Source organism: Erinaceus europaeus, chromosome 7, assembly GCF_950295315.1.
Source record: "Erinaceus europaeus chromosome 7, mEriEur2.1, whole genome shotgun sequence".
Lineage (NCBI taxonomy): Eukaryota > Metazoa > Chordata > Mammalia > Eulipotyphla > Erinaceidae > Erinaceus > Erinaceus europaeus.
In genome coordinates, this window is record NC_080168.1 from 44033484 (window position 1) to 44048723 (window position 15240).

The window sequence follows — 15240 nt, forward strand, 5'->3', positions numbered from 1 at the left end:
AAAAGTTACATTTTTTATTTGCTAGCATTCATTGCTAGGTTAATTTATTATCCTTGAACTTGGTTATAATCAAACACACTGTACCAATTCAAGACCATTGTAATTTTCACAAGAGGGGATGATGGAAGGGCTGAGATGCCAGAAACCACATGTATTAGGGTGGAGAGAAGAACTTTGTACCAAGCCCCACAACTAGCTGTGCTTCAAGTGAGTTTTAAGATTATCCCTTCCTTGAGGAGGGTCTGGCTCAGAAGACAGAGGAACTGGTAGAGCTACCCTGTCCATGGCAATCCACCACTAAAGTTAGTGATCAATATCTAAGGACTGTAAACTTGAGTGTTGGTTCACTAACGCCCCAGACTAAAATTAGAAGTCTTGCAGTACTCATCTGTTAGTCTGTTGATGGCATGATGTAGCAGTAGACCTGTATTTATGCTAGTGTTTGGGCCTCACAGCAGGCTTGTTCCCTGACTGCATAAATGAATGCTAAAGTCCAATGATGAGACAAGCTAGATTATAAATAGTTTTCAGAATGAGAGGCACTTAAAGCTCATTAAGTAAAGTACAAAAATAGATTACATTAATAGGAAATATTTAGTGTTTATCAAATTACATATCTAGGCCTTTGCCATTTTTAAAAAAGGATACTGGAAACCAGAGATGACATTCAGATAAAGTGAACAATGCATTCTAAGAAAAGGACTTACCACAAAGCACCTAAAATGACATGTAGATGGGTAGGAATGTTGCCAACTATTTCCTACTGTTTCCCTCCCAAGTCTCAGTATCGAGGCATCAAGAGTACATTTCACAAACGACTGTCAGCATTCTAAAGCCAGGTGGAGTGCCTGTATGTCAGAGAAGTTGAGAGCCCTTAAGGAGGTAGCTCTCCTTCCTGGGTGCTCTTCCCCCAGAGGCACAACAGAGTTAAGCTTCAGATTCTGTGCCTCTATTTCCACTTGAAGTTCCATCATTGTCATCTGGTTGATCATTTAATAGTACATATTTTCCATCACTGGTTAGTGGTATGGACAGCATTAATTGAGCCAATGCTTCTGGATCCTGAAGTTACGGGGATTTGAGGAGGAGGAGGAGGAGGAGGAGGAAGAGGAGAAGGAAAAAAAAAAGCTTACGATGCACTTAAACCCCCTTGGTTTGGTATTCATCATGATCTGAAGTCTAGCCTCCTCCCTGCTCTTGTTTATATGTGCCTGCAAGTGGGTCTCCTTGCTTCTGTGAAAAAATTCAACAGCATCCCTTCTCTAGGGTCTCAGCCAAAACGTCACCTCATGACCAAATCACAGTCTTCTTCTCCGGAGTCCAGAGAGGAACTTGCTTTACGATCTATGTCTTTACAGTTTCTCCAGATGTATTGTAAGTTGGCACACTGCCCACTTGGTCACTAAAGTGTCATGTCTATTCATTTATTCACTGGCTTCCAAGTGACAGGCTTACCATCTGACCATTGATAGTTTGCCAATTCTGATCGACACCACAAAATACTAACTTGCAGTGGTCCTTGATCCTCCTGCGTTCATTAGATTAGTCTGTATCCACTAATATTACTAAACTTAAACTAGCTAAAGTGGGAAATTCAGAGCTGGTAAGACAGCTCACTTGGATAGTGCACTGCTTTGAAATGTGCACAACATATTCGAGCCCTATCTCCATTACATTGAAGGAAACTTTGGTGCTGTGGTCTCTTTCACTCTTATTAAAAACGAAGATCTAATTCCTCACACTAGCCACATTCAATCTGCATATTAAACAATGCAGAGAAATCATTTCCATTACTGCAGAAATTTATAGATAATGAATTAGAAGCCTCCTGGAGCAGAGACTGTATCTCTCTTGCCCACAGCTTTAATTCCAGGGTTTTACTTATAAAATAGGGCTCAAAATCTTTTGTGGGGTGAGAGATCAAGCTGCTAAAAACCATGCAAGTCAGAATAGTGCTAGTCACTGAAGTAGCCACTCTCATGAGCTAGGCATTAGAGCGCAAGGTTATTAGCTAAGTAAGTTTGCACCATATTAACTGGAAAGACAGGAAACCTAATCAACAACAGCATGGGGGGAGGGGAGAGACAGGTGCAGCAGTTAGAGCTACTTAGAACTCTGCACGTGTTACTGGTGAGCATAGTAGAAACTGATCACAGATGCCTGGTGATTAGCGTACTGCCTATGATCATTTATCTTGAAAGAAACTTTAAACCTCTCTAAAATATGCCTTACCTTCTGAACTTCAATGATTTCTTTTCCCAGATTAATAGCGTAACATATCTGCAAAAGACAAAGGCAGTATTTAGCAAAGGACAAAGCATTTCAGAAATAAAAATACATAATCACGAAAGAGTGAATTAGGTCCCTGTCCATTCATGTCCACCTGGGGAAAAGGACCTGGCTGAGAGACTCTTCCCACAGGGCCATTTGTGTCAAGTGAAAGTGAAACTGAAGTTACTGCAGTGTTTAAAATTCTTAGGACACCTGTCCTTTCCTTCTTAATTATACTTAACTGCTGCATGTTCATATACCCAGTGGCAAACAGGTAACTTGGGGAAAGGTAAGATGATTGAAAGGGTTGGTTAAGTCTTTGCAGTAAATGCAGTTTTCACACCAAACACAAGAACAGCTTTGCTGTATTTCCCTCATGTTTGTTCCATTAGCTAGAATTTCTTCGTAAATTTTGCTTTAATTAAAAACAAATTTGAGAGAAACTGCTTTTAATGTTTCCTACTAAACAATTACATTCCACCATTAAATTCTTCATTCACTGTTTTAATTTAGTTTTCTTTTGGTAGAGGCTTCCTAGAAAGTAATATCAAAGTTCTCAATAGAAACATGCAGAACAGTCAACTATCTCTCCAGGAAGCAGATACAGAAAGCCCTTAAGGGGCCGGGGTGGTGGCACACCTGGCTGAGTGTACGTTACAGTGCACAAAGACCCGGGTTCAAGCCTCCAGTTCCTACCTGCAAAAGGAAAGCTTCACAAGTGGTGAAGCAAGTGTCTCTTTTTTCTCTCTATCTCCCCATTCCTGTCAATTTCTGGCTATCTCAATCTGGTAAAAACAAAGATAATAAATAAAAAAAAATAGTAAAAATAAAAGGCCCTTTTAAATTAACTTGTCTGAAACATGATGAAATATGATTTAAAAAAAATAAGACCTTTTCTCCTTCTGCATTGCTTTCAAAAACATATGTGCTCAGAGACTCTCCACCCGTGGATTCAGGCATGCGGACCACAAAGCCAACCAGTCTCTTGTTTTCTTGATGAGCAGCGAACTGGGTGACACTGGTAAGTTCAAACTGGGGGGAGAGAGAAAAAAAAAAAGGAATAGACAAGGCCATTCTCTGTGGGAAAAAGTGTACCATCAGTGACAGTCACTTAATTTGGCCAACAAAGTTTAGACCAGGACCATTTTGTGTTTCAAGATGAATTAAAGGATAATCACTACAATGAGCATGTGTGAGGGTACTTACATTGGCCCTTGTTACTTGAGTCTGAGGATCTATCAACCTGGAATTGCAAGAGGTTCATTATGCCAAAAATGTTAGATAAACTTAACATTCACAACAATGTTCAAGCATTGCCACTATCTAGTCCCAGATCATCTGTTGCCTGTAGAGGGGATTCCACACCCATTAAACAGTCCCTATCCCTCAGCTTTGGGAAACAACTGATCTGCTTTCTTATCTCAACATTTTTGTCTATTATGGACATTTTTGTCTATTTTGTCTATTATGGATTTATTTTATATAAATCTTATGTAATATAGGGACTTATTTCATTTAGCATGTTTTCAAGCTTCTTTTTGAGGCTGAATAATATCCCACTGTAAGTATACACCACATTTTAATTTAAAATTTAATCATTGCACATTACTGCTGTAGAGGGAGAAAGACACCCCAATACTGAATCTTCCCCATTGTGGTAAGGGCCGGGCTCAAACCTGGGTCACACACATGGGTAACACATTGTGTTTAGACACTTGTATTACTTTTACTTTTTGGCTGTTGTGGATAGCATCTGTCCTCAAATGTCTTTATTAATGAGAAAAGAATACTGTTGGCTTTCAGCCAGCACCACTAACTGGGATTTGCACAGCCTTATGTGTTTTTCTGTGGGTGCTCTGGTTCCTCCCACATCCCCAGGTATGCATGGTAGCCTCATCGGCCTGTCTGTATGTCCCAGTCTGAGTGAGTGTACGTATATGTGCAAGTGTTTCCTGCAATGGAATGGTTTCCTGTCCGATGTCAGTCTCATACTTCAGTCTTTTTCCTCCCCTCCTCTCCCTTTTCATTGTCACCAGGGTTATCGCTGGGGCTCAGTGCTGGCACGACAAATCCACCACTCCCAGTGGTCATTTTTTCCCATTTTAAATATTTGATAGGATGGAGAAAGAGGGAGGGTGACAGAAAGAGACAACTACAGACAAGCTTCATGGTTTGTAAATCATCTCCCCTGGAGGTGGAGAGCATGGGCTCCAACCCGGGTCCTTGCACATGGTAATGTGTACACTCAACCAGGTGTGCCACCATCTGGCCCTACATCACTACTTTCAATCACTAGTTTCCCCCTCCCCAACCTCTAAGAAAAAGAAAAAAAAAAGTGAAAACAGGTAGGTGAAATTTAGTTACTAAATTTAAAATAGGCATGTTATGAGGGTAAAAATTGACTTAGTGTGCATTCTTTTTTGGGGGGGCATGAACTTCTAGACATGTGGCATGTATTCCATACTTGAACGCAACTCGGTTCAACAGTAGTCATGTTTTCAAGTCTACGTGTGACTACAGTGTTAAGACAGTGCAGCTGTTAATATAGTCTAGCCTAACAGCCATTTGCCATCATTCACACAACTCATTACCTAAACCCCAAGTCCTTTCATTGATATCACTTGGATTATTTATTTTTTAAATTTATTTTCCCTTTTGTTGCCCTTGTTGTTTTTCATTGTTGTAGTTACTATTGTTGTTATTGATGTCATCATCGTTGGATAGGACAGAAATGGAGAGAGGAGGGGAAGATGGGGCGGGGGGAGAGAAAGACAGACACCTGCAGACCTGCTTCGCTGCCTGTGAAGTGACCCCCCTGCAGGTGTGGAGCCAGGGGCTTGAACTGGGATCCTTAAGCCAGTCCTTGTGTTTTGCACCACGTGCACTTAACCTGCTGTGCTACTGCCTAACTCCTGGATTATTTATTTTTACCCTGTCAACAAATACCTATCATTTTATTTGTGGTGATCTATTATAGTTATCTCAGGTTTCTCTTTCTCATTTTTTTTATTATTGTTTTTTTTTGAGCCAGCTCAACTTTGGCTTATGGTGGTGCGGGGGATTGAACTTGAAGCCTCGGGCATGAGTCTCCTTGCATAATCATGCTATCTAGCCCCGCCCAATTGTTAACTTTTATTAATATATAAATATTACTCTTGGTAATAAGTAGAAACTGGATGGAACTGGAGTTGATTGTATTTAGTGAAGGAAGGAAGTAAAACAACTGCTGGATGATTTCACTCATTTGTGGATGCAGATCAGAATTGAAGTGCACATGAACTTGTAAAAAAAAATCAGCTGTCTTCAACCTTTGCAAAAACTCTGGAGGTTATTCTGATGGGAGACACAGCTTTGGTTGGTGGGTGCAAGTATGGAACTACACCCCTGTAATCTTATTCACTATTATCAGATCATTAATGTTTTTACTGAGAAATATAGAGACCAGCTCAGGGGATTGAACCAGGGTGCTTGGAGCCTCAGGCATGAAAGTCCTGCAGAACCATTATGCTGTCTCTCTAACCCCCAATAATTTTTCAGAGTCTACCATTTCAAAGCTGTGAACCACAGGAGTGTAACTTTCACATGCCAGCACCTTTATCTTTAAAGGAGCATCTTCTATCCAATATATCTTAAAAGGAGCTGGGGTAGAAACTAGCAGCATCTTCATTTAATACAGTTGGATGCTCTAGTCTGAGCATCCTGGAGGGCTTAACTGTGCTAAAGAGTTGGAAATGAGTGGGGGCCAGGTGGTGGTACACCTGGTTGAGTGCACAGGTTACAGTGTACAAGGACCCGGGTTCAAGGCCCCAGCCCCCACCTGGAGGGGGAAAGCTTCATGAGTGGTGAAGCAGGGCTACAGGTATCTCTCTCCCTTTCTATCACCCCCTTCCCTCTCAATTTCTGGCTGTCTCTATCCAATAAATAAATAAAGATAATTAAAAAAAAAAGTCAGAAATGAAAGTGACCATACCTTAAAGTTTGGCTGGTGACCATCAAATGAGATTCTGTCATACGGAAGATGTTATGAATAGCCCGAGCAGCCAATACTTGTCTCATTGCTTCATAAATCACTTCAGTGGTGTTGTCTGTTTTAACTGCCATTGATCCCAGAAACCGAACTATAAACATCTGTTGCAAAAGAGAATCTGCAAGAGAACGTTTCCTGCTCAGGATCACACACCTTCTGCCAACCATTGTTCTGCATTCCTGTCAGTGGTCTGACACAGTCAGGTTTGGCTTTTCTTCCCCCCCCCATGGAGAGCTTTCTAGCAAAAGTTCTCAATGCTGTGCTTTTGTAAGCCTAAAATTGCCACAACTCTGACTCTACTTGGAACTGCTTCTGCATTGAACTAGAGAGGCATCTTTTTTTTTTTCATCTAGAAAATCAAAAAAGTGGTACCAGACATGTATTATAGATCTAAAGCTTCGAATGCCTACATACAGGTGGCAGCATTTGCATTTATACTTTTCCATTAAATAGAAAATAATTACTGTGACTCGCTAATAAAATCCTCTTAAGAAAATTTGGTTGAAGGAAAAAGACCTGAGGTTGGGTCTCATACAATCCATATTCATCTTGTGTTACTTTAGGGCAGGTATGACAACCTATAAACAGGTCTCAAACTGGCCCTAGTAAGCTGCCAGAACAGACATATTTTTGCCTTCAGGGTTATCGATGGGGGTTTGGTGCCTGCACTATGAATCCACTGTTCCTGGAGACCATTTTTTCCCCAATTTTGTCACTAGAAGTCCAATGCACTTATCCATTGCACTACAGAGCCACCTTATTTTTTTCCATTTTTGTTGCCTTTGTTGTTGTTGCTGGATATGACAGACAGAATTGAGAGAAGAGGGGGAGAGAAAGACAAGACACCTGGAGACCTTCACTGCTTGTAAAGCAACCCCCCTGCAGGTCGGGAGCCAGCTCGAACCTGGATCCTTATGCCAGTCCGTGTGTTTCGGGCCATGTGCGCTTAACCTGCTGCGCTACCACCACTCACCACCACCACCCCCACAGACTTCTTGATAATGGTATACATGACCTGGCAGGGTTGAGTAATAGCATACATTTTTTCCCCCTCTGAGAACAGTAAACTAATTTACACATTTTAAACTAAGAAGCCTACCTTTTCCTAACTAGCCCTTTTATTAGTATTGCTGCCCCTAAAAATAATGTAAGGGTTAAACTGGGAAAGCATAACTGAAAATTTTCCAAGTGGTATTAAGTTTGAAATTTAAAAAGTTTTTCTATAGAACAGGGACTCGGGAGGTAGCGCAGCGGGTTAAGCGCACGTGGCGCAAAGAGCAAGGACCAGTGTAAGGATCCCGGTTTGAGCTCCCGGCTCCTCACCTGTAGGGGGGGGTTGTTTCACAGGTGGTAAAGCAGGTCTGCAGAGGTTTTTCTCACCACCCTGTCTTCCCCTCCTCTCTCCATTTCTCTGTCCTAACAATGACAACAACAATAACTACAACAACTATAAAAAAACAAGGGCAACAAAAGGGAAAATAAATAAATTAAAAAATTTTAAAAAAGAATAATTACAGTGTGGACTTTATGAAAAGCCAACTAAATCTAAGTGCAGACACAGAGCTGAGGCATTGCACTGCCTACTCAAAATTTCCCCCTAAAGATGTGGCGCGCCAATCTGTTAGTCCTGTTTTTAAATTTGTTAAGTGTTGTTTCATTTCAGTGATCTTTCTAGGCTCCCTTCATAAAGCTATGTTAAAATGAGATCTCGCTAGCACCTCTAGCTATATAACTGCCTCGGCGGAAGCTCCAAGTCCTGCTCTGTGGAGTAGTAGGTTATCGTCAGCTCTGTTGAGTATGTTCTTAGGCCCACTCTTTTTTTTTTTTTTAATATTTATTTATTCCTTTTTGTTGCCCTGGTTTTACTGTTGTTGTTCTTGATGTTGTTAGATAGGACAGAGAGAAATGGAGAGGAAGGGGAAGACAGGGGGAGAGAAAGACAGACACCTGCAGACCTGCTTCACCACCTGTGAAGCAAAGCAACTCCTCTACAGGTGAGGTGCGGCGGGGGAATGGCTCGAACCGGGATCCTCACGCCAGTCCTTGCATTTTGCGTCACCTGCGCTTAACCCGCTGCACTACCGCTCGACTCCCAGGCCCACTCTTAAAAATGTAAATCAGCAACAAAAATCTGAATTTGAACCATTTAAATTCCATTTACCTTTGCACTTCAAAATGAGTTATGTTTTTGATTTTCTAAAATGAAATAGCATGTTTATGACTCAACAGGATTGCATTTCAATGTGACTGTTACATCCTTTTTGAGGCTGTTTGTAGTAATGTGTTCTTAGATTTAGATCTGGCAGCATTCTGTGCAGGAGCTATAAAAATGGTCCAGATGTGGCTAATGGTGAAGTAATTGTAGAAAAATTGTTTGGTTCTTCCCGCCTCCTGATCCCCCCACACTTATTCAAGTCCTGACCTAACTGCAAATTTCTTAATGAGAAAACCAACTTGTAGGTCATCATTTCAATGCTATTTCAAGTCCTACTTCTCAGAGCATGACTTCACTCACTTCAGTGGCCCTGAACATCTTGTGCAGGGGAAAGAATAAGCACACCAAACTGGTCACTGACCTTCTGCTTCTGGAAATGTCTCATCCTCACTTTCACCAAAAGGGTTGGTCCGCCTAGGGGAATAGTCAGTGTCAAACAATCCAGACAGCTTTAGCTAAAAGGACACTTAAACATGTGAACAGTCTTTGGAGGTGGGTGGAGACAGAAGACAAATGTATTTTCATTTCTCCCAGAGACAATCTCCCTTAGCCAATACCTGCCCACTCTGTTCTGATCAAGGAATTCTGAAGCTGGAAGGACGATGTCAAATTGAATCGGCGTTCCGGGTGCTATCAGCTGGTCAGCCTCAGGTATACTGACTGCTGCTTTGGGGACAACCTTGTCATTTTCTGTCTCTGGACTTTTCAGGTTTTGGCTGGAATATAAAGGAGAGAAACAAATATCTTAATCTCATATCTTTACAATCAAATAAATGACTGCTGATGTGACTTTTGCAAACTAAAGGATAATATTTCAACAAATCCTTAATCCATTTTACAGGTAAACCTTTGCAGTGCCTCGTTCGTGTTCATGTTTAAAATCCTGCATAGCTCATGCAGATCTGCTGAGGACTGGCACCACAGCTGGACACTGCTGGCTGTGGTTTACCCCAGTGCCCAGAAGAGGGCACAGGAAGGTGCTTCTTTTACTCATTTATTTTTTAAACTACAACTCCCCAGAGCGTCTAAAGGGAATGCCATCAGGCAGGATCTGAGCTTGACTGCAGTATATGGAGCCACTGAAGGAATGGAGTGACAAATATTACATGTGATCTTCATGCCACTAACTCTTAATGGAGACACTCTCATCATCCTACTAGTTTTCTCAACACATCTAACATAAGTAAGCTTTCCTCTGAAAATCTTTCCTGGTTTGTGCTTCCCCATCTTGTAGGTATATATTGGGCTGGGGTGGAGGGGAGCCAATAGGTCATTATATATATATATCTGGGGATGGGGGTGAGGGGGTGAGGGGGTGACTGTGGCAGCGGTGGCAGTGGATGTGACTCCCGTACTGTGTTTTCACTCAGAGAGAAATGAAGAGGCACCACACACTGGTACTTCCCTTGGTGCCACGGCAGTGAACTCTCTTACACGGTGAACTCTCTCCCTGGCCTTTTCCTACTTTGCTGTTTCTTCTAGGTCTTTCGCAGGCTCTCCCTCCTCTGTTCCGAGTGCTGGGTTCCTTGGGGTCCTCCTAGGTTCCATTCATCTCCCTCTACACTCTCCCTGGTTGATTTCTTTCTCTGTTGCTCCCCTCCTGATGAGTTGTGATTCACAGACTCAGTTCAGACATTTTCTTTGCATGCCAGACCTGACAGTTCACTGTGGTGTTTCCCAACCCTTTAATCTTATGCCAAGAACTGAAACCCTGATACCATCTGCTAGGTGCTCCGCTGGACTGTGGTCATCCCTGATTTGCCTTTTTTCTTCTACTGCATGTTTCCTCTCCAAAGTCAGCTGCTAATCTCTCCATCTCTGCCACTCTGTCCTCTTCTGTGGAGTGCTGTTCCTGCCTCCTCACTGGATTCCTGCATGTCCTGCTCTGTGATCTGATCACAGCCAGAGCTGACCTTGAGGACTGCAAAGGGAGCTCTCTCTCTCTCTCTCTCTCACACACACACACACACACACACACACACACACACACCACCTACCTTCTTCCCTCGATTTCATCTGGCTCCACCATCTCTCCTTCCACTGGCTACAGTTACACTGACCTCTTTTTAGTTTGTCACAGACACTAAGCTCATTTCAACCTGACAGCCTCTGTAACTGCTATCAGGAACATACTATCATTGGCTCTTTGCAGGAGTGACTTCTCTCAACTTCTGTCTAAAAATTATCCTCTTAGCCAGGCCCACTTGGGTCTCTTCCACACCACACCCTCCATGACAGCATCCTCAATACTAACAGTGGTTTTCTCCATTTTAAGTAGTTGCTTGCTTTTTCTTTTTTTTTCTTTTTCTTTCCTTTTCTTTTCTTTTCTTGCCTATCTTCCTCCACAAGTCTTAAGTTTCAAATGTCTATCTAGCCCAGTGCCTGAACACATAGCAATCTAAATACCTGTTGAATAGCCACATAGATGAGTAATAATTGCTGAGTAAGGGGAAGGCTGCCTGTGCTACTACCACAGAAGTGAATAGCAAGTTGTTTCTAGGAACAACTCTTGGCTTTCCCTTAATGTCAGAAAAGCTATTCTGAGCTGACCTCAGAGAGATTTCCTCCTCCCCTCGTGGACCATCTGGTGCCACATCTGTCACCCTTTCAAAATATTTCTCTTTCTCTCTTCCTTCTGTCTGGGAATATGATTTCCTTATTTTAGAACAAGGGCAGAAATAAAAAACCAAAAACCTAGTAACTGAATAGTGAAATCTGAGGCACAAATAGATTTTTAGAAAATGAATCACGCCTTCTAGTTACTAACACTAATTAGATCATACATTGGTGCCCTAGAAAGATAGCATGCTGAAGCTGGAAGGGGCTATGGAACTCGTCTAGTTTCTCATCATCTTATATAAAATTAAAGATAAGCCCGGAGACTTGACTGGCTCACTTGGGACATGTAGTTGTACTCAAGATGGCACTATTATTAGAACATCTCCTGACTGGAGGGAGTCTAGTTCTCCACGGCGACCAATGGCCATCAGCTTTACAAAGAAGGCCCTGACATTTACCCAGGGAGGCTCATGGACTAGACCCATTGACTGGAAATTATCACCTAGTGCTTTCCCCAAAGCTGTGTTAATACACATGTTACTTGTGTGAACTGCTACAGCTTGAAATTACATTACTGAGATGTTCCTCAGTCTTGTCTCTTCTCCATTTTAATTACTTTTCCTGCTGTTCAGTTTCTCATGTTCTGTTTTGCAGCTGCTATGATATTAACATGCCCTTGGGTCTCTCTGCCATGCCTGTTCCCACCTGTCTTGCATAAGTTGCAGAAAGAGCTTTCTACACTGGCTTTAGTTATAGCATCCCTTTTGTTAAAGTCTTCACGTTTGCTCCACTTTCTATGACTTCTAACCTGGGCAGCTCTTTCACAATTGGATTCAAACCTAGTTCCTGGCATTATCTTCTGTGGTTCCTTCTCATGTAGACACTGCAGGTGCCACACACCTGGGTCTACACAGAGGCCGAGAAGTTACTTGGATCTTTATGACTTTTTTTCTGCAGCCATTAGGTTACATCTGTGCAACATGTAATGGGGTTCTTTCTATCATGCTACTAAAGATGAATACCAGTCATCACTTTTTTCTTCATTGCCACCGAGGGGGTGCTGGGCAAGGCTCCACATCCTCAGGACAAATCTAAAGCTCCCAGTTGGCCACCCCTCTCTGAATTTTTCTCTTTAATAGAGATTGAGAGAGAAGGAGAAGACAGAGACACCTGCATCACTGTGTGTGGAGTTTTCCCACTGCAGGTAGGGACCGGGGGCTTGAACCTGGGCCCTGGCCCAGTCCTTGTGCATATATCTGCTCTACTAGGTTCACCACTGCCAGGCCCCCACAGTCACAATTTTAATTTATCCTTTGATACCATGATCATTAACATGGAGAATGTTACAGTCTTCTGCTTAACTACATGGGAAGGCTGGAGGGAGTGGGAGGGGAGATTCTAGAATCAATCCTAAATGAAGGGATATGCATGAACATACTCACACTAGGAGCAGAGAGACAGTTCACGGGGTGCCATGAATGCAGCCCAGGTTCGCACACTGGCACCCGCTGGGAGTGCTATGAAATCACGATTCACACAAGAAACTTCCAGTACAGAGTTTGGTTGCTTGAAAGCTAGTTTTCCCCTTTCTCATTCAGTTACCTGGGGCATGGACTTTCTTGCTTTTTCCCAAAACTTGTAATGGGAGTCACTGCCTGGAGGGCGGTCTGGTTCAGCTTGATGGCGACAGCCTATGAGTGGACAGGGAGGCAGGTTGAGGCCCAGGAGGAGGATGCTCACCTTTCAGAAGGGAAAGGGCTCGGGGCTGTCCATTACCTCTGGGTTGTCAGTCAGGTAGATCTGCCTGGAGATGTTGTTGATCGCGCAGATCCACTGCAGAGGACATGGAAAACCTGCTGAATCCCAGTCACCCACCACACTAGGAGTGAAATCAAACAAACAAAACCTTTACCTCTTCGTTCTCCTTTTTGCTTTCCGCCTGCAGGATTATTCCCCTGAAACAAAGTGCAGCAGAGTAAGTGCCTCCCAGATCTCAGTGAGTGACCTGAGATTATACTACAGCAGCTGGGCTCAGCTGGAGGGCCTGGAGACATGGCCAGAAGGCAGCATGAGGGGAAGGGAAGATGATGGGGTTCTGGCTCTTGTCACTCACTCTCTATGTGATCCTGGATAGATGCTTCCTTACCAGGAGCTTTTCTAGTTTATAAAATGAGTGTCCTGGACTCAGACCTATGAGTGCAGGTCTGTGATTGTGTGGCCTGTACATTATCTTATTGGGCCTTCTTGAGTGATGGAAGGCAGTCCAAACTCAAGTGCAGACACTCCTCCCAACCACACCCAGAGAAGGAACTAGTCCTTCCACAACTTCCCCCAAACTGGAAAATCTACATACAGAGGGCCAGGGAATATTTCACAGATTGTGCAGCTCTGCCTCTATAAAGATTCAACTCTTTATAGAGACTCCATGTCTGCTAGTCCACTTGTTCCTCCTAGCAGCTGTGGGAGGCAGGGGACATGAATCCATTCCTGTTTTGTATGTGAGGAAGCAGAAGCCTGGAGAAGTTAAGTGCCTGCCTGTGCCAAGACTACAATCCAAGCATCCTCATCATTAGGTCACTTCCTATGACCCAGGGGAAAAAAACCACGTCTACAAGTGCTGTCTGTCTAGGAGAGGAGACTGCCTCTGCCCCAAAGAGGACAGTGTACAAATAATGTCTTCTTTGTGAACCCCACACTGACAGCAAACACAGGTGAGGAACTCTTAACTGGGGGGTCAGGCAGTGGCCCACCCGGCTGAATGCACACATTATAGTGCACAGAGACTCGGGTACAAGCCTTTGCTCCCCACCTGCAGCAGGGCACACTTCAAGAGTGGTGAAGCAAGTTTGCAAGGGTCTTTCCCTCTCTATCTCCTCCTTCCCTCTCAACTTCTCTCTATCAAATGAAAATAGGAAAGAGAGGGAGAAAGGGGGAGAGAAAGAGAAAGGGAGGGGGGAGGGAAAGACCACAGGAAGTAGTGGATTTGTAGTGCTGGCACTGAGCCCCAGTGACAACCCCAGTGGTAAAACAAACACAAACTGAATAATAAAAATCTCAGTTAAAAGGCAGGATTATTCCTCTATCTTGGAGCACAGCCTGATGGAGAGGGGATCCTACCAGGATGGCTATTGCCAATTCTACAGCAGATTCTCTGCTGGGTACATTGGGGTGTGGGGAGACAGATGCTAATGCCTGACATGCTGCAGCTGAGCACATGGCTCACATCTACTGGGAATAGGGCCTGGCCCATGGGGGCTGGCCCGCAGGAGTGAGCTAGGAGGCTTTTGGCTGGGACAGAGTCACTGGTTCTCCTCCCCCAGGAGACCCAGGCATACGATTTTCCATTGGGTGTGGTGATCTGGAAGCAGTAGCGCCGGTCTTCACAGTCCACTGCCATCACTGAGCAGTTGTCCAGGTCCTGGATCAAGCCTCCAGCCACGGCACCCCTGGGCTGACACATGAGGTTCCCGCCTTGGGTGAAAAAGTAAAGCCTCTCCCAGGTGGTGGTAACCAGGCCCGTTTTACTGAAAGAATTGGAGTTAGAAAAGGCTGATTAATTCCAGGAGGTATGAGTGACCTCTCCAAGTCTTGCTGTTTTTGAACAGGAGTTGATAAATACTTTCTTTTAATTACTACTACTATGAAAAGAAGTCAAGGGCGGCAGCAAAAGGGGTGCAGTTTCACATAGTCCATACTAGACTCTCCTGTAAGTGGATGCCAGTGGGTGCCATTATTCCTTTGTGGGCTAGTCACAAGAGGAAGATCCAGTTCCTGGCAAATAACACCATAATTTTAGGAAGTTTTTGATCTGTATAGACTTAAAGTAGTTATTTGCTGTAATCTCAAACACGCATATTGAAGGAGCCCTCTCCTGGAGAGAGGAAATGGCTGCCATTCCTCTAAAGCCACCACTGGGGGTCAGAAAATGAACCAAGTTCCCTGACCCAGTGACTAACAGTTCCCCCAGGGCAGGAGAGACAGCACAATAATTATGCAAAGAAGACTCTCATGCTTGAGGCTCAAAGGTTCCAGGTTCAATCCCCAGGTTCATAAACCAGAGCTGAGCAGTGCCCTGGTAAGAATAAATAAATAAATATCCTTTGTGCCAGAGTCATACTTTTTTTTTCCCTCTCTCTCCCTCTCCCTATATGTAAGTAAAATTATTTTT

General features: G+C 43.5%; 1 protein-coding gene across 6 annotated transcripts in view; it reads right to left on the reverse strand.

The window, feature by feature from the left end:
• Nucleotides 1-15240, reverse strand: part of APPL2 (adaptor protein, phosphotyrosine interacting with PH domain and leucine zipper 2) — a 54841-nt gene continuing 39601 nt past the window's right edge. For 5 of the 6 annotated variants that reach the window (XM_007533029.3, XM_060194331.1, XM_060194333.1 and 2 more), the window contains 11 exons: nucleotides 14408-14596; nucleotides 12985-13027; nucleotides 12849-12905; nucleotides 12675-12763; nucleotides 9071-9229; nucleotides 8875-8927; nucleotides 6242-6416; nucleotides 3478-3514; nucleotides 3163-3303; nucleotides 2233-2280; nucleotides 1-1062 (listed from right to left, as the gene is read on the reverse strand). In XM_007533029.3, the coding sequence (XP_007533091.1) occupies nucleotides 928-1062; nucleotides 2233-2280; nucleotides 3163-3303; nucleotides 3478-3514; nucleotides 6242-6416; nucleotides 8875-8927; nucleotides 9071-9229; nucleotides 12675-12763; nucleotides 12849-12905; nucleotides 12985-13027; nucleotides 14408-14596 (1126 nt within the window). In that variant the 3' untranslated portion in view covers nucleotides 1-927. The remainder of the gene's footprint in view (nucleotides 1063-2232; nucleotides 2281-3162; nucleotides 3304-3477; nucleotides 3515-6241; nucleotides 6417-8874; nucleotides 8928-9070; nucleotides 9230-12674; nucleotides 12764-12848; nucleotides 12906-12984; nucleotides 13028-14407; nucleotides 14597-15240) is intronic. The other variant, XM_016192553.2, reaches the window with a different exon arrangement.